This window comes from Theropithecus gelada, chromosome 1, assembly GCF_003255815.1.
Source record: "Theropithecus gelada isolate Dixy chromosome 1, Tgel_1.0, whole genome shotgun sequence".
NCBI classification, from domain to species: domain Eukaryota; kingdom Metazoa; phylum Chordata; class Mammalia; order Primates; family Cercopithecidae; genus Theropithecus; species Theropithecus gelada.
In genome coordinates, this window is record NC_037668.1 from 72,949,045 (window position 1) to 72,966,904 (window position 17,860).

Genomic DNA, 17,860 nt, shown 5'->3' on the forward strand with positions numbered 1-17,860 from the left:
GTGCAAAAAAATTATGAGGGAATGTCAGATAATTCATACTGAATATGAAACAACCTAACATATTCAACCATTCAGGAAAAGTCCTTGGAATCTGGTCATTTCTTTAGAATTTAATATATCCCATTGGGTACAGGCTCAGATGGTTGAAGGATATTATCATTCAAGTAGCACTGACAGTATTTACTGAAATTGCTTCTCCTTCATGTTGTCCTCACTGAAAGCACAATGACTCTTCTACTGGCTGGAATCTAAGCTCATCTATTGCTGAACTGAGAATCCACTGGTCTGCTCAACCCACAGTGGACACTGGGCTCCCAATATATTTTTAAATTGATTAAATCAGCGAATAATTACTGCCTACTATACAGTAGGTACTGTTCTTAGTGCTTAGGACATACAAAGTCCCTGTCTTTATGGACCTTTACATTCAATTGGGGAGAGACAGTTAAGTAAATATATAGTGTATCAGATATATCATACAGTTATAAGTGCTATGAAAAAGTCTAAAGCAGAGTTAGGGAGAAAAGCAAGCTGGGGTTAGGCAGGGGGTTATCGTTCTATTCATATATAGAATGGTCTCCAGGCAAAAGGAACAGCAAGTACTAAGTCCTAAGGCAGAAGTATATTTGGAGTGTTTGAGAACAGTGAGGAGGCTAGTATAGTTGGATGGAATGAGCAAGCAGGAGAATCACAGGAGATTAAGTCAGAGACATATTAGAGAACTAGATCATGGAGGGCCAATGTAGGCCATGAGAAAAAGATGACTTTGGGTTTTTGAGAAAGATGAGAGGCTACTGAAGAGCTCTGAGCTGTGAAGGTATATGATGGGACTTGCATTTTAAAGGATAACTCTGGCAGCAGTATTGAGAACAGGTTATAAGGTGGAAGGGCAGAAGAAGGGGGAGCAATCAGGTGGGCACTACAATAATTTGTGAGAGATGATGGTAGCTGGCAGAGAAATAAAGAGTGGAGATGATGAGCAGTAGTTGGATTCTGCATATATTTCAAATTGGATTTGCTCATGGATTAGAGCTGGGGTGAGAGAGAGTAAAGAATTAAGAATGACTCCAAGGTTTTTAAGAGAGTTGCCATATATGGAGACAGGAAGACTGCAAGAGGAGCAGGTTTGGGTGGGGCTTGAGGGGTAGGAATCCTACTGAGATGCCTGTTAATAGATAAATGGGGATATCAAAAAGGCAGTCTGAATATCAAATATACATGTCTGGAGTTGAGAGGAAAGGTCTGGGCAAGATCTATATATACGAGTTGTTAGTATTTAGATGATTACTAAAACAATGCAACCAACGAAGAAGTATAGAAAGAGGGTGGTGGCCAGGCGCGGTGGCTCACTCCTGTAATTCCAGCACTTTGAGAGGCAGAGGTAGGCGGATCACAAGGTCAGGAGTTCGAGACCAGCCAGGCTAACATAGTGAAACCCCGTCTCTACTAAAAATACAAAAATTATCAAGCGTGGTGGCGGGCACCTGTAATCCTAGCTACTCAGGAGGCTGAGGCAGGAGAATCACTTGAACCTGGGAGGCGGAGGTTGTGGTGAGCCAAGACCACACCAGTGCACTCCAGCCTGGGCAACAGAGCAAGACTCCGTCTCAAACAAAAAAAAAAAAAAAAAAGAAAGAGAGGTGGTCTGATGACAGATCCCTGGGCACTATGGCATTTTAGGTTGGGAACTGGGGAAGAGACAGTAGAGACTTAGAAGGAATGGCCAATGAAGTAAGGAGAACCGAGAGAGAATGGTTTCTTGGAAGTCAAATGACAAAGAAGTTTCAAGGAGAGTGTGACCAATGTGTCAAACAGTGCTGATAGGTCAAGTAAGGTTATGACTGAGAACAACTAGTAGATTTAGCAACAGTTAGCATTAGTAACTGATACAAGAGCTGCTTCAGTAGTGGTAGGGATTGAAAGCCTGACTTGGAGTGAATTCAGGGAGATTAAGAACAGAAGAAATGGAGATGGAAAATCTGTACTATTCTTTTTAACTGATTTTTCCTAATTCTACCACCTATTTCTACCACCCAGAGATGCACGTGGAGTCACAAGAGTGTTTTCTGTTTTGTTTTGGTAAACAAAACAAAAACCTGTAAAACCCTGTCTTACACAGTAAGACAAAATTCCTACTGGGTCAAAGAATTACTAAAATTGGGATACTAAAGAAAAGCTAGCAAGAATGATGGTGGTAACTGGTGATGCATGAAGAGGGTGTAGTTTTTGGTAATGTCAAGGTTTAGGGTATGATTTTGGGGTTGAATGGCTAAGTTATGGTGGAGGATGAGACTACTGGAAAAGAGGAGATCAAATAATTGAGAGGCCAGGGTACTGAAAGGGTCATCTATGTGGCTACTGAAGTCATCAAGAATTATGATGGGAATCAGCGTGGTGGCTCATGCCTATAATCCCAGCACTTGGGGAGGCCAAGGCAGGAGGACTGCTTGAGCTCAGGAGTTCGAGACTAGCCTGCGCAACATGACGAAACCATCTCTACAAAAAATACACACACACAAAAATTTGGCTGTGAGTGGTGGCTCACGGCGGTAGTCCCAACTACTCGGCAGGCTGAGATAGGAGGATCACTGAAGTCTGGGAGACGGAAGTTGCAGTGAGATGAGAACACGCCACTTCACTCTAGCATGGGTGACAGAGTGAGACCCAGTCTCAAAAAAAAAAAAAATTAAACAAAAAGAATTACGATAGGAACAGTGATAGAAAGTAGTATTAGTAAGCCAATAGCTAAAAATCTTCAATGAATGAGAGGGATTGACCCAGAGGTCTACAGATGACAAAAACCAGCAGGGTGGCAGACAGTATAGTTTGACGGCATAAACTTAAACCTGGGGTATTTTAAGAAGGTAGGAAGGAGAATTATGTAGAAATTACTTTGAAGAATAGGCAGGAATCAACTGCTTCTCCAGCCCCAAAGGTAAAGGGATGTGAGAGAGGTATCAATCACAACCTGAGAAGGCTTTAGAAGAAGCAACATCTTCAAAGGAGAGCTAACAACAACAAAGAGCCAATATATTATGACAGGAAGAAACTGCCAGACCAGGCTGGGTGCGGTGGCTCACGCTTGTAATACTAGCACTTTGGGAGGCCAAGACGGGCAGATCACTTGAGGAGTTTGACACAAGCCTGGCCAATATGGTGAAACCCTGTATCTACCAAATATACAAAAATTAGCCAGGTGTGGTGGCCCGCGCCTGTAGTACCAACTACTCAGGGAGCTGAGGCAGGAGAATTGCTTGAACCTGGAAGGTGGAGGTTGCAGTGAGCTGAGATCACACTACTGCACTCCAGCCTGGGCAACAGAACAAGGCATGTGTTTGTATGCATTTGACCCTCTCTATGCTATCCAAAGCCACTATCAAAGAGATGGCTTCCTGTGTTGTGGAAGCTAGATGAGTGCCAGGAAAGGGTAAATAAGTGGCAAAATTGTAGCCTTTTCATCTTCCATTACCTTAGTTGTCTTAAATATACTGACAACTAATTATGGTACAGAAGAAGACCAAACAAAAACAATAATTTTCGTGATTTCCTTCTTGAGACTGAAAATACCAATGGAGTTATTTAAAATAAAAGGAACTGCCAGGCGCAGTGACTCATGGCTGTAATCCCAGCACTTTGAGAGGTTGAGGTGGGTGGATCACCTGAGGTCAGGAGTTCGAGACCACGCTGGCCAACATGGCAAAACCCTGTCTCTACTAAAAATACAAAAATTAGCCAGGTGTGGTGGCTGTCACACCTGCAATCTCAGCTACTCGGGAGGCTGAGGCATGAGAATCGCTTGAACCCTGGAGGCAGAGGTTGCAGTGAGCCAAGATCGCACCACTGTACTCCAGCCTGGGGGACAGAGCAAGACCTTGTCTCCAAATAAAATAAAATAAAATAAAATAAAAGGAACCAATTGTAAAATCAGTGTCTGATAAAATCTTCTACCAATAAAGGCTCTCAATAGGCTAAAGAATAATCAATTGACAACATCAAATAGACTGAATTAGTTGAACTAAAACTGATACAAATGCTGATGTCAAGTGATATCTGCAGGCCAGTGGGCTCAAAAGGTGGAGTGTATGGTATCACTGTACTGGAAGTGTCTTAAAATGGGGCAGGAATCCTACCAATAATATGGGAGGATGATCCCACCCAGCTATTTGCTGTATAAAAATTTGAGGAAAACAGAAGTAAGAAAAGTTTTTAAAACTGCTTTTTATAGGTCTTTTGTTCCTCCCCTAAGTTAGGTCTGAGCTAAACCAACCCCAACTGAAGCCAAGACATTTAATACATTAGACAGGAAGAACCTGAAGAGTAGACCAGGAGTCATGCAGAGGGCTCTAGGACATTATGCTAGGCACTGTAAGGACACTAGATGTGGAAAAGGATAGCAACTCAATGTCAAAGATAAAAGCTTATCCTTACTTAAGGTTCGGCATTTCAAGATGAATAAAAACACAGGCTTTTCTTATTTAGAATGGCAATTCTGACAGCCAAAAGGCTATCCAGCTACGTTTTAGATTTACCCTCCCACCTTTCGAAGTTCCAGGTACAAAGAGCCTAAAAGGACACTTGGCTCACCTGGGCTGTGAATGGCATTCTGGGGAAGTGCATTGGTGATGTTGGGCAGCTCATGTCCATAGTTTCCATCCTCCAGGGGACAGACATCCAGGTCGCTCCACTTCTGCAGCTGCTGCAGCCAGCAGGATTTCTCCTCCAGTTTGCAGTGTGGATTTAAAATTATGCACACCCATAAAGCCCCTGGAAAATAAAGCAACCCATATTCTTAACATCTCTCCTTTGATGTAAGCCTTAATGTTTCAGTTTCATTTTTAGATGGTAGAGAAACTTTCCAAAGCATTAACTTTTCTTAATGTAAAAAATTCGCTAAGATTTTTAGAACTGGCTTGTTTTTCCTTCCCAACACTTCCTTAAAGTAGAGTGACTGTCTTATTTGAATCTGTGTGCCTGTGATATAAAGACGGACTTAGGCTTGAACTCTGAGCTCAGATCTGCAGTGTAATAAATATTTATTAAGAGCCTTCTATGTTAAGGCTCTGTGCTGGTGAATAAAACCGACACTGTTCCTACCCTTGAGGAACTGTCTAGTGAGGGAGACAGATAAATAAACATAATTCCATTTGAATATGATAAGTATTAAGATAAAGATACGTTCAGGGTATGAAAGCATATGCATAGAGGAAGGGCATTTAGTACAAGGACATGGTTGGAAGCGAGGAAGTCAGAAAAAGTTTTATTTTTTTGCTTAGCTGAACTTCCTGAGCTTCATCAAATCATTCAATTGTAAAACTGAGATCATAAAAATACCTACTTTGTAGGGCTATTGTGAGAATTAAATGAGATAACCTTTGTCAAGGGTCTAGCATATTACCATAGCACATAGTAGAATCTTAGTATTTGCTTATTCAAAAAAAATAAAGTATTTGGACTTGGATTTTCAAACTGCTGATAACTTGTGATGCCTTAAAACTATTCCTTTCTTGGGATTTTTTTTTTCTTTTTTTTTTTTTTTGAAACGAAGTCTCGCTCTTGTCCCTCCAAGCTGGAGTGTGATGGGGCGATCTTGGCTTATTGCAACCTCCGCCTCCTGAGTTCAAGGGATTCTCCTGCCTCGGTGCCCCAACCCCACGCCCCCCACCCCAAGTAGCTGGGATTACAGGCGCCTGCCACCACGCCTGGCTAATTTTTGTATTTTGTTGCCCAGGCTGGAGTACAGCGGCGCGATGTCAGCTCACTGCAAGCTCCGACTCCCAGGTTCACGCCATTCTCCTGCCTCAGCCTCCCAAGTAGGTGGGACTACAGCCACCTGCCACCAAGCCTGGCTAATTTTTTGTATTTGTAGTAGAGACGGGGTTTCACCGTGTTAGCCAGGATGGTCTCGATCTCCTGATCTCATGATCTGCCCACCCTGGCCTCCCAAAGTGCTGGGATTACAGGCGGTGCAACTGGCTGCAGTGTGTCTTAATATAAACATCCTTTAGGATGTAGTTACATCCATGGATGGACGTACATTTGGACACTATTTCAAAGCCAAATAGGAATGTTTTAAAAAGCCATATTAGCCTCAATTTCAGATATTAATTGAAGATGAAAATTAATTTCTGGCTGGGTGCTTTGGCAGGCTGAGGAGGGCAGATCACTTGAGCTCAGGAGTTTGAGACCAGCCTGGGCAACATGGTGAAACGCTGTCTCTCCCAAAAATACAAAAAATTAGCTGGGCATGGTGGTGCGCACCCAGCTGGTCCCAGCTACTCAGGAGGCTGAGGTGAGAGGATTGTTTGAGCCCAGGAGGTGGAAGTTACAGTGAGCGGAGATCACACCACTGCACTCCAGCATGGGTGACTGGAAAAAAAAAAAAAAAAAAAGAAAAAACCCTCATTTCTACTGTTTCAATTCAATTTTTTAAATGTACCATGAAAAAGAAACTATATGATGTGTTGGGTACAGTGGCTCACGCCTGTAATCCCAGCACTTTGGGAGGCGGAGGCGGGCTGATCACCTGAGATCGTGAGTTCAAGACCAGCCTGACCACCATGGAGAAACCCTATCTCTAGTAAAAATACAAAAAATTAGCCAGGTGTGGTGGTGCATGCCTGTAATGCCAGCTACTTGGGAGGCTGTGGTAGGAGAATCGCTTGAACCTGGTAGGTACAGGTTGCAGTGAGACGAGATCCCGCCATTGCACTCCAGCCTGGGCAACAAGAGTGAAACTCCGTTTCAAAAAAAAAAAAAAAAGAAAAAGAAAAAAGGAACTAATACTTACAACAGTGACTCTTTAGGGGATTATAGTAACATTTATTTTACAGTTTAACAAGGGCTTTTCATCTATAGTGTAGAAACAGATTTTCATATTTAATCTTCACAGGTAAAAAAGAGGACCAAAAAAGAAGCTACTAAATCTGGCAACTTCAGAAGAACTCTGGTGATCTTAGGAATCGCAAAATCAATAGGATAATAGGAAGGGAAAACAGATTGGGTGAGATGAGAGGCTTAAGAGGTAAAGAAACAGGGTGCTAATTCTAGTCCTGGAGGAGTTCCTATTTCCTAGGCATTTTGATATTAAGAAGGGGATCCTGGCTGGGCGCGGTGGCTCATGCCTGTAATCCCAGCACTTTGGGAGGCGGAGGTGGCTGGATTGCTTGGGGTCAGGAGTTTGAGACCAGCCTGGCCAACATGGCGAAACCCCATCTCTACTAAAAATACAAAAAATTAGCCAGGCATCATGGTGTGTGCCTATAATCCCAGTTACTCAGGACGCCGAGGCAGGAGAATCTCTTGAGTCCAGGAGGCAAAGGTTGTAGTGAGCCAAGATTGAGCTATTGCACTCCAGCCTGGGCGACAGAGCAAGACTCTGTTTAAAAAAAAAAAAAAAAAAAATCCCTAGAAAGTGAGCACAAGTACTTTCACCTATAAGTTAAAAATGAGTTTCTGTCTTGTTAATTACGTCCTTATAAATTTGTTTCAATACAATTACAACCCTGAGAAAGAGACAAAGCAAAAAATCCTACCAGTTGCCTGTATAAAACAGCACTCACAGGACTGTTATCAGTATCCAGAAGCATATTTTCCTACAACTTAAAAAAAAGTGTTGGCTGGGTACAGTGTCTCATGCTTGTAATACCAGTGCTTGCGGAGGCTGAGGTGGGAGGATCACAAGGCCAGCAGTTTGAGATCAGCCTGGGCAACAGTGAGACTCTATCTCTACAACAAATTAGAATTGGCTGAATGTGGTAGCCTGTGCCTGTAATCCTAGCTACTTGGGAAGCTGAGGTGGAAGTATTTCTTGAGCCCAGGAGTTTGAGTTGCAGTGAGTTATGATCACACCACTGTATTCCAGCCTAGGGGACAGTGAGATCCTGTCTCAAAGTAAATCAATAAAAAGACATTTGGCTTGGGCTTGGTGGCTCATGTCTGTGGTCCCAGCACTTTGGGAGGCCGAGGCAGGTGGATCACTGGAGTTCAGGAGTTTGAGACCAGCCTTGCCAACATGGTGAAAGCCTGTCTCTACAAAAGTAGAAAAATTAGCCGGGCGTGGTGGTGCGCACCTGTAGTCCCAGCTACTTGGGAGGCTGAGGCAGGAAAATCAAGTGAACCGAGGAGGCAGAGGTTGCAGTGAGCTGAGACCACACCACTGCACTCCAGACTGGGCAACAGAGTGAGACTCTTTCTCAAAAAACAACAAAAAATTTTAAAAGCATCAAAAACTCTAAGCAAAGGTAGCTACTATGGAAATTAAAATTTTACATAATTATTAAATATTAAATATAATAATAAAATAATAGCTATCATTGATTTCTTTTTATCAGCTAGGGATTAAGGTGTTAAGCACTTTATCTCATTCAGTCCTCTAACTCTGAGGGTCAACAGGTCTTGATTTGGATGTAAAAGACAGAAAATAGGGAATCAAGGATAACCCTTAAATTTTCTTCTTGAGCAATGATGGAATCTTGCTCTGTCACCCAGGCTAAAGTGCAGTGGCATGATCTCAGCTCACTGAAATGTCTGCCTCCCAGGTTCAAGCAATTCTCCTGCCTCAGCCTCCTGAGTAACTGGGATTACAGGCACCCGCCACCATGCCCGGTTAATTTTTTTTTTTTTAATTTTTTTTTTAGATGGAGTCTCACTCTGTCACCCAGGCTGGAGTGGCATGGTCTCGGCTCACTGCAAGCTCCGCCTCCCGGGTTCACGCCATTCTCCTGCCTCAGCCTCCCGAGTAGCTGGGACTACAGGTGCCCACCACCATGCCTGGCTAATTTTTTGTATTTTTAGTAGAGACAGGGTTTCACCGTGTCAGCCAGGATGGTCTCAATCTTCTGACCTCGTCATCCACCCGCTTCAGCCTCCCAAAGTGCTGGGATTACAGGCGTGAGCCACCGCGCCTGGCCAATTTTTTGTATTTTTAGTAGAGACAGGGTTTCACCATGTTGGCCAGATTTGTCTTGAACTCCTGAACTCAGGCGATCTGCCCGCCTTGGCCTCCCAATGTGCGAGGATTACAGGCGTGATCCTAGCTCAATGGCGCCTGGCGGCATCAAGATAATACATCTTGATGCTATATATTGAGATGGCAATAACAAGTGGAAAATAAGGCTTTGGCAGAAAAATTAAGAGTTCTGTGATGTCTGTATTAAGTTGGAGATGTGATGGGCAGCTGGACACAGCCTGGAGCTCAGGGGAAAGATCAGGGCTAGAGACATACATTTGTGATTTACCTGCATCTGGGTAGTATTTAAAGCCATGGGACTGAATATATAATCATTTAGGTAAAGAATGTAAACAGGAAAGTGGATGCTAGGGGGCACTCAATATTTAGAAGGGTTAAGGAAAGGCAGAGAAGCCTGCAAAGGTGACTGAGTGAAAGTCACCAGGAACACAGTGGGGAAACCCAGTGGGTATGCAGTTATGGAGACCAAGAGAAGAGTGTTTCAAAAAGAGTATGGGCATGTGGCTCGTGCCTATAATCCCAGCACTTTGGGAGATGGAGGTGGTAGAATTGCTTGAGGCTAGGAGTTCAAGACCAGCCTGGGCAATATAGTGAGAGCCTGTTGCTACAAAAGGAAGGAAAAATAAAAGAATATGGTCAAGTTTAGTGAAAACCGCTAAGAATTTTGAAGTAAGATGAGAACAGAGAAGTGACTGTTGTATTTAGCAATATGGAAATTACTTGTGATTTCGAGAACAGCTACTTCAGGAGACTGGCAGCAATGGGCAATGGAAACCCAACTGGAGTGGGCTCAAGAAAGAACGGAGGGGAGCAAATGGAAAGAGTGACCACAGATAATTTTTTAAAGAAGTGTTGTTTCAAAGGGGAGAAGAGAAATGGGTTAATAGTTGGTGGGGACAGTTGGATCATCAAAGGAGTATTTTTTAAAATTTGAGATTAAAGATATTAGAGCAGGCGAGGCACGGTGGCTGACACCTGTAATCCCAACACTTTGGGAGGCCGAGGCAGGTGGATCACCTGAGGTCTGAAGTTTGAGACCTGCCCGGCCAACATGGCGAAACCCCATCTCTACTAAAAATACAAAAATTAGCCAGGCATGGTGGTACACGCCTGTAGTTCCAGCTACTCAGGGGGCTGAGGCAGAAGAATTGCTTCAATCCAGGAGGCAGAGGTTGCAGTGAGCCAAGACTGTGCCACTGTACTCCATCCTGCGTGACAGAGTGAGACTCTGTCTCAAAAAAAAAAAAAAAAAAAAAAAGATACTAGAGCATATTTGTATGCTGATGGGAATGATCTTGTAGAGAAAGAAAAGTTAATAATGCCCAAGCAAAGAAATAATTGTAGCAGCAACATTCTTGAGAAAAGGAGATAGAACAGAACCCAGAGCAAACACGTAAGGGTTGGCCTTTCATGACAGCAGAGATACTTTATGGATTTTAACAAAGGAGAAGGCAAACCATATGGGTAGAGACATAGAAAGCATTAGTAGATTTGTAGATGGGGAGATGATGAAACTTCATGTCTGATTGGTCCCAATTTCTCTAGTTCAGAAACAGAAAGTAGTGAGCCATTTCTCTCTATATTTGTAGTTCCTACAAACCCTGCCTAGGTTCTCCATAGGTGTATAGGCCTTGTGATCTGTAAGGAGCCCTAAAAATAGCTAGGGGAGCCCTTAGAATACTTAGGGGAAGCATGAATGCACTGTTCTAGTGTCTAACCTAATAAGCCTTCTCTAAGTGCAGTGGTTCTCAAAGTGTGGTCTCTGGATCAGCAGCATCAGCATCCCCAGGGAATTTGTTAGAAATGCAAATTCTCAGGCTCCACTCCAAACCTACTGAAACAGAAACTCGGGATAGGGCCCAGTGATCTGTTTAAACAAGTACTCTCGGTGATTCTGAAAGGTTTGAGAACCACTGTCTTAACAGAATGCTGAAGGTTTCTCGGAAGGTTGATATAGTAATTTGTTAGATATGAAAATGCCAGAAGCAAGAGTTTTTCATAATGAACCCAAGTATATAACAAGAACTTTAAAAGCACCAGGAGCCAACTCTACTTACTTCCTCCCAACTACCTTTGTCCCAAAGGCAAAGCCCAAGTCCACAGCACAATCCTGTGGTACAGAAATTAAGACATTCAGGCCTCAGATGAAACTGACTCTCCCAAGGCTAACTTCAAGTTCTTAAGAAATATGCACTTTGAAAAAATAAAAGGACTTAAGATAGAATTGAGGGAGATGTTACAGAGGGGGATGTCAGACAGATTGGGCTTCCAGTGTTAGAGCTAAAACTTACCAGTGTGTGACCCTGAGTTCAGGGTATGGAAGATTCTGAAAGCAGGGCGAGAAGTATTAGCATTGCAAAACTGGTCTTAGAGGAAGGGAATGCTAAAGAGAAATGATGGCCACAGAGGACTGCCTTGATAAGGGAGAAGCTAGAACAGTGAGGCCATTAGAAGGTCACAGTTCTAATCTAATCTAAAAGTTTCAAGGGGGAATGGACACTACATTGCATTTTAAAGGTTGAGAAATCAAAAAAAGTTGGTGACTGGATGTAGGGAATGAAAGAAAAATGAGTGCTTGGCAGTAAGTTTGGTAAAGTAAGGAATAGTGGTGCCAATAACAGTCACAAGAGCCTTTGTTTGTAAGAGAAAGCCTGAGTTCATTTTTGATTTCTCACTGGAAATGGTCAATGGACATCTACTCATGTGGGACTAAAACTCAGATGAGTAGAAAGAAGCGCTAAAGGTGAAATGACCGTATAAGTAAGCTCTGAAGCTATGATATATATATATATGCATATATATATATATATTTTTTTTTTGAGACGCAGTGTTGCTCAGTCGCCCAGGCTGGAGTGCCGTGGCATGATCTTGACTCACTGCAAGCTCCGCCTCCCAGGTTCACACCATTCTCCTGCCTCAGCCTCCCGAGTAGCTGGGACTATAGGCGCCTGCCACTACGCCCGGCTAATTTTTTTGTATTTTTAGTAGAGACAGGGTTTCACTGTGTTAGCCAGGATGGTCTTGATCTCCTGACCTCGTGATCCGCCTGTCTCGGCCTCCCAAAGTGCTGGGATTACAGGCATGAGCCACCGTGCCTGGCCTGAAGCTATGATTTTTTTTTTTTTTTTTGAGACAGAGTCTCGCACTGTCGCCCAGGCTGGAGTGCAGTGGCGCAATCTCGGCTCACTGCAAGCTCCGCCTCCCAGGTTCACGCCATTCTCCTGCCTCAGCCTCCTGAGTAGCTGGGACTACAGGCGCCCGCCACCGTGCCCGGGTAATTTTTTGTATTTTTAGTAGAGACGGGGTTTCACCGTGGTCTCGATCTCCTGACCTTGTGATCCGCCTGCCTCGGCCTCCCAAAGTGCTGGGATTACAGGCATGAGCCACTGTGCCCGGCCGAAGCTATGATATTTTTTAAAAAGTTACCAAGGGAATATAGAGAAGGAAGAATAGAAGGTCAAGTCCAAGTACTGGAAATTGCCCTGTGTCTTAAAGGTCTGGCTGGGAGTGATACAGAAGAGCAGACTCGGGGAAGCAACAAAAGTGAGGCTGATAAGTATTTGGAGAGCCAGGCTACTGCCATGCAACAGAAGCCAAGCAAAGAGGTTTTCTCTCAACAAAGGTTTCCACCTTCATGGTAACATCTGGAACAGAATGCTTGATGCCAATAGCAAAGCACAATGCTGTGGAAAAAACAAAAGTGAGTTCAGTGTTACTCTGGGTGGCCCTTGTAGAGCCTAAGTCTTCTACCAGTTGGACTTAGCAAGATCCATGCAATGATTGATGGCAAGGGTTCATAAACACTGTTGCCACAGGGCAAGATGGAAGGACGAAGCACTTCTCTGAACGATGGGAACTTACCTAGCTCATCCCAGAGCTGCCTGCACTTGTCTGTCATGTTTGTTCCTTGCTGCCTCCAGAGCGTGAGTCGTGGGTCAGCCATAAACTGCTCAGTTATTAGTGTCAGCATCCTTGCTCCATTGGAATCTCTCATCCGCAGCATTTCTCGAACCTGACACATAAGAAGTGGCAAGGGATTGGTGATTGTGCATCACAAAAAAGTAGGAGGAGAAGGAAGTGGGGGAGGGGGAAGTGAAGATGAAGTATCTGAGTACACCATATCCAAAAGAGCCAGAAAGAAGGCCTCTTGTTCTGTAAGCAAGATCTCTGCATGTACCAAGAAAGCCTGATGTTCACAATGAGATACCATTTCACACCCACTAGGATGGCTGGAATTAAAAAGTCAGATAACAAGTGTTGGACAGGATGCAAAGAAATTGACACATCATACACTGTTGGTAGGAACGTAAAATGATACAGCCACCTTGGAAAACAGACTGGCAGTTCCTCAAATGATTAAGCATAGAGTTACTATATGACCCATCAATTCCACTCCAAGAAAGAAATGAAAATACATGTCCACATGTCCACATAGAACCTTATACAAGAATGTTTATAGCAGCACTATTCATAATAGCCAAAAGGTGGAAACAACTCAAATGTTCACTAACAGATGAATGGATAAACAAAACGTAGGCTATCCACATTTTGAACAATAAATCCACATTTATTGTTCAGCCGTAAAAAGGAATGAAGTACTGATTCATGCTATGACACCGATGAATCTTAAAAACATTATGCTGAGTGAAGGAAGCCAATCATAAAAGACTACATACTATATGAATGATTCCATTCATATGAAAGTCCAGAATAGGGAAATCTATAGAGACAGAAAGTAGATTAGTGGTTTCTTAGGGCTGGGGGAGGAAGACATAGAGGACAAGGGAGGGATAGGTAAGGGTATGGGTTTCTTTTTGAGGTGATGAAAATGTTCTTAAGTTGATTGTGGTGATGGCTGCATATAACTATGAATATACTAAAAAACACTGAACTGAACTTTAACACTTTAAATAGGTGAATTGTATAGTATATGAATTATATCTCACTGAAGGTATTAAGGGGGAAAAAAAGAAAAGAAAAACAGCCTGCTGTGAGAGCCCCTAGTTTCAAAATACTAAGTGTCTTTAGGAACAGTGTTGAAACTCTAGTCTTCAAGCTTCATCAGGCAGCACTGAATTAAAAGCAGAGGGAAGATAGTTTCCTTGCTAAAATGCCCCAGCAATACTAACTCATTTACAGAGCAGAGCAGAAGGAACAGGACTACCAGGCTGAGGTGGTAGGACTCCCTGGAGGCAGCCTGCTCAAGTCTGGTCAGCCTCTCCCACTAGATTTCAAGTATTCAGTTCAGCTATGTCAAGTGAGCTAGGTATATTGCATGAAGCCTGAAGTGGTGTGCCCAGTCTAACTTAAGCTTCTTTTGTCAACAACAAAAGAAAAACACCTTTTCATATCTTACCTTGGCAAACATTGAGCTGAGTTGCTTTCCAGAGCCACAGTAACCGCCCTGGGAGAGAAAAAGCTTCACTTGTTCTTTCACCTGTTCTTCATCCAAATGCCAACAGTTTTCATCGTCAATGCTGGCCCCAGCTGTGGGGTCAGGGGCACCTATGAAGAATGGGAACAGTGAAATGAATCCCCAGAGTTCACATGCTACACATTCAGCTGGAGGGGCACTTTGTGAACATATTGAAATAGAGATGGGTCATTCTGCTTTAATACGGGTTTTGTCAACTATATAGTCCTAAACAAAATAAATAAATACATAAAATTAATTTTTCAAAAAGCCTAAATTAAAAGATCTAATGCTAGTTGCATGTTCACTTAAGTCTCAGTTATAGCTTCATCTAAGATCTACAGATACCACTGTAGGGGAAAAAAGGCCAGAAGAAATATACAATATGTAAATTGTGCATTTTTTCCCCCAGGAGAGTAACATTTTGTTTCTTCTTTTTGCTTTTCTATGAAGTTCAAATATGCCTTAATAGGCACGCATTATTTTAAAATACAAATACATTCTCTGAACATGAAAAATTCTTTTTGTTTGTTTGAGACAGGGTCTCACTCTGTCGCCCAGGCTGCTGGAGTGCAGTAGCATGATCATGGTTCACTGCAGCCTCAACCTCCCAGGCTCAATCAATGCTTCCACCTCAGCCTCCCAAGTAGCTGGCACCACAGGACAGGGCCACCACACCCAACTATTTTAAAACATTTTTTGTAGAGACAGGGTTTTGCCATGTTGCCCAGGCTGGTCTCAAATTCTTGGGCTCAAGCAATCCTCCCAACTCAAGTCTCCCAAAGTACTGGGATTACAGGCCAAAAAATTCTGTTTTTTAAAGTTCACTAGAAAACCGTCCCCTAAAGCATAGGTAGACTTGCATACAGGGTGATATGATTTTATAAATTTATACAAAATATATTTTCATAGTGGGCTCACCTTGACAAAACCACTTAAAACATAGTTACAGTTATTTACACATCCCTCTCTCCTAGTAGTCTGTTAACTCCTTACTCACAGTTGAATCCCCAGTTGAATCCAAAGCTGTATCACCTACAGCATAGTGCTGATAATGTGACAAGCACTCTGGAAATGTCTGTGAAATGAAAACTGAATCATCTTCTTTCACTCTGTTATAGACAGAGTGCTGTAACAATTTGGTTTTTTTTGTTTGTTTGTTTTAAATGTTTTTTTTTTTTTTTTTTTTTTTTTTTTTTGAGACGGAGTCTCGCTGTGTCTCCCAGGCTGGAGTGCAGTGGCGTGGTCTCGGCTCACTGCAAGCTCCGCCTCCCGGGTTCACGCCATTCTCCCGCCTCAGCCTCCCAAGTAGCTGAGACTACAGGCGCCCACCACCACGCCCGGCTAGTTTTTTGTATTTTTAGTAGAGACGGGGTTTCACCATGTTAGCCAGGATAGTCTCGATCTCCTGACCTCGTGATCCACCCGCCTCGGCCTCCCAAAGTGCTGGGATTACAGGCTTGAGCCACCGCGCCCGGCCTGTTTTAAATGTTAACTGACAAATAATTGTGTGTATATATGGGGTACAATGTAATGTTTTAATCTATGTATATATTTTTTTGAGACAGAGTCTCACTCTGTCATCCAGGTTGGAGTGCAGTGGCATGATTTTGGCTCACTGCAACCTCCACCTCCCAGGTTCAAGTGATTTTTGTGCCTCAGCCTCTCAAGTAGCTGGGATTTCAGGCATGTGCCACCACACCTGGATAATTCTTGTATTTCTGGCAGAGATGAGGTTTCGCCATGTTGGCCAGGCTGGTCTCAAACTCCTGGCCTTAAGTGATCTGCCTGCCTTGGCCTCCCAAAGTGCTGGGATTACAGGCGTGAGCCACTGCACCCGGCCTGACCTATGTATACATTATAGGAAGAGTTGATTGAGCCAATTAACATACCCATCACCTCACCAGTTTGTCTTTTTTTTTTTTTTTTTTTGATGTGGTAAGAATGTTAAAAATCTATTTTAGTAATTTTGAAATATACATTATTGGTTGGGTGCAGTGGCTCATGCCTGTAATCCCAGCACTTTGGGAGGCTGAGGCATGTGGATCACTTGAGGCCAGGAGTTTGAGACTAGCCTGGCCAACATGGTGAAACCCGTCTCTACCAAAAGTACAAAAATTAGCTGGGTGTGGTGGCAAATGCCTGTAATTCCAGCCACTTGGGAGACTGAGGCATGAGAATTGCTTGAACCTGGGAGGTGGAGGTTGCAGTGAGCCAAGATCATGCCACTGCATTCCCGCCTGGGCAACAGAGTGAGACCCTGTCTCAAAAAACAAGAAAAACGACAACATTATTATTAACTGTGGTCACCATGTAGTGCAATACATTACTAAAACTTATTCTGTGACAAATTTTTAGAAACCTACCTCCAAGTGACAACAGGCCATAAATCAATACTCTATAGGTGTGGTCATGCAATAGGTTACAAATTCATGTCATGTTTAATCAGTTTGCCTTACTCCTTGTCTCCCTATGTCAGAACTCTGCTTACATAAAATTTGGGTCAGCATAACAAAGCTACTCCTCTGCTATGCTTTGTTGTAGTACATCTTATTCGCTAGGGAATTAGGAGGGCTCACATTACTCATTCATTCCACAAATACAAATTAACACATATGATCTGCCAGTTTATTGTATCTATTCTATGCTTCTTTTCTTCAAATGTTTTGTTCTATACACAGTTTTTTGTTGTTTGTTCTAGACAGGGTCTCATTCTGTTGCCCAGGCTGGAGTGTAGTAGTGCGATCATGGCTAACTGCATCCTCAACCTCCTGTGCTCAAGTGATCCCACCACCTTAGCTTCCCAAGTAGCTGGGACTAAAGACATGCACCACTATGCCCAACTAATTTATTTTTTAATTTTTTTGTAGAGATGGGGTCTTGCTATATTGCCCAGGCTGGTCTCGAACTTCTGGGCTCAAGAGACCCTCCAAAGTGTTAGGATTATAGGCATAACCCACCATACCGGGCCAAGTTTTTGAAAAAATAATTTCAACTTTTATTTTAGATTCAGGGGATATATGTACAGGTTTGTTATATGGGTATATTGTGTGATGCTGAGATTTGGGGTAAAAATGATCCCATCACCCAGGTAGTGAGCATAGTACCCAACAGGTACTTTTTCAGATCTTGTCCCTTCCTTTTCTCTCCTCTCAAGTAGTTCCCAGTGTCTATTGTGCCCATCTTTATGACCATGTGTAACCAATGCTTAGCTTCCACTTATAAGTGAGAACATGTGGCATTTGGCTTCCTGTTTCTGAATTAATTTACTTAGGATAATGGCCTCCAGCTGCATCCACGTTACTGCCGAGGAAATTATTTTGGTCTTTTTTTTTTTTGGCTGCATTGAATTCCATGATGTATATGTACCACATCTTCTTTATCCAATCCACTGCTGTTGGGCATCTAGGTTGATTCCACATCTTTGCTGTTGTGAACATATGAGTGCCTGTATCTTTTCAGTAGAATGATTTATTCTC

The 17,860-nt window shown here is 42.9% G+C and overlaps 1 protein-coding gene across 1 annotated transcript in view; it reads right to left on the minus strand.

Annotated features, from left to right (window-relative positions):
* Positions 1–17,860, minus strand: part of ZSWIM5 (zinc finger SWIM-type containing 5) — a 196,757-nt gene that overhangs the window by 29,837 nt on the left and 149,060 nt on the right. The window contains exons 3-5 of the mRNA XM_025401944.1: positions 14,325–14,473; positions 12,830–12,980; positions 4,585–4,764 (exon numbers count right to left, since the gene is read on the minus strand). Of these exons, the coding sequence (XP_025257729.1) occupies positions 4,585–4,764; positions 12,830–12,980; positions 14,325–14,473 (480 nt within the window). The remainder of the gene's footprint in view (positions 1–4,584; positions 4,765–12,829; positions 12,981–14,324; positions 14,474–17,860) is intronic.